Below are 689 nucleotides of genomic sequence, written 5' to 3' on the forward strand. Positions count from 1 at the left end.
CCACCACGCAGAGGCCGGAGGGGGTGCTGTGGTAGACGTGGCTGTCCCCGCTGCAGGCTGCGCAGAGCACGGGCCCCGGCAGGCAGTACTCGCGCAGCTCTGGCACCAGACTCCCTGCCTCGTCCCAGCTGGCCTTGATGGCCAGGGTCCGGCCGTGGTGACCGAGCGCCACCAGGCAGTCCAAGTCCGCGTCCTCTGGGCCCTCAGCCGAGGGCTCCGTCCTCAAGGCCCCGATGAAGGCGACGGGCTCTTCCAGGTGATGGAGGATCCTGACAAGGGCCTTGGGGTCCCCAGGGGCCGACCTGGAGGTGACCAGGGTCTTCAGGACCACAGAGCAGAGCTGGCCGTCGGGGAGTCCACAGAGGATCACGGGCGATTCCAGGAGGGCGGCATCGGCTCCAAAGAGGAGCCCGAAGAGGGGCCCCTCCAGCGTGAAGGCCCTGGGGCCCTGTGGGGGGCTGTGCTGAGCCCTGGAGCTGGGTAGGGACACACAGCACAGCACCGGGCGGAAGTGGGGGGCTTGGGATTTCCCGGGGCTCCCGGCTGGGGGCGTGTGGGTAGACAGCTCCACCTCCCCAATCTGGCCTCTGGGCCCGGGGTCGTCCCCGGGACTCGGACACTCAAACAGCTGCACCTTCCACTGGGCGGGGCCCTGCGCCAGCGCGACCAGCAGGTCGCCCAGCACCGTG

The 689-nt window shown here is 70.1% G+C and overlaps 1 protein-coding gene across 1 annotated transcript in view; it reads right to left on the reverse strand.

The window, feature by feature from the left end:
* LOC106723616 (Fanconi anemia core complex-associated protein 100-like) overlaps positions 1 to 393 on the reverse strand; it is a 3,536-nt gene extending 3,143 nt beyond the window's left edge. Inside the window, exons 1-2 of the mRNA XM_014531232.1 lie at positions 371 to 393; positions 5 to 302 (exon numbers count right to left, since the gene is read on the reverse strand). Coding sequence (XP_014386718.1) covers positions 5 to 302; positions 371 to 393 — 321 coding nt within the window. The remainder of the gene's footprint in view (positions 1 to 4; positions 303 to 370) is intronic.
* Positions 394 to 689: the final 296 nt, after the last annotated feature.

This window comes from Myotis brandtii, unplaced genomic scaffold (genome assembly GCF_000412655.1).
Source record: "Myotis brandtii unplaced genomic scaffold, ASM41265v1 scaffold797, whole genome shotgun sequence".
Lineage (NCBI taxonomy): Eukaryota > Metazoa > Chordata > Mammalia > Chiroptera > Vespertilionidae > Myotis > Myotis brandtii.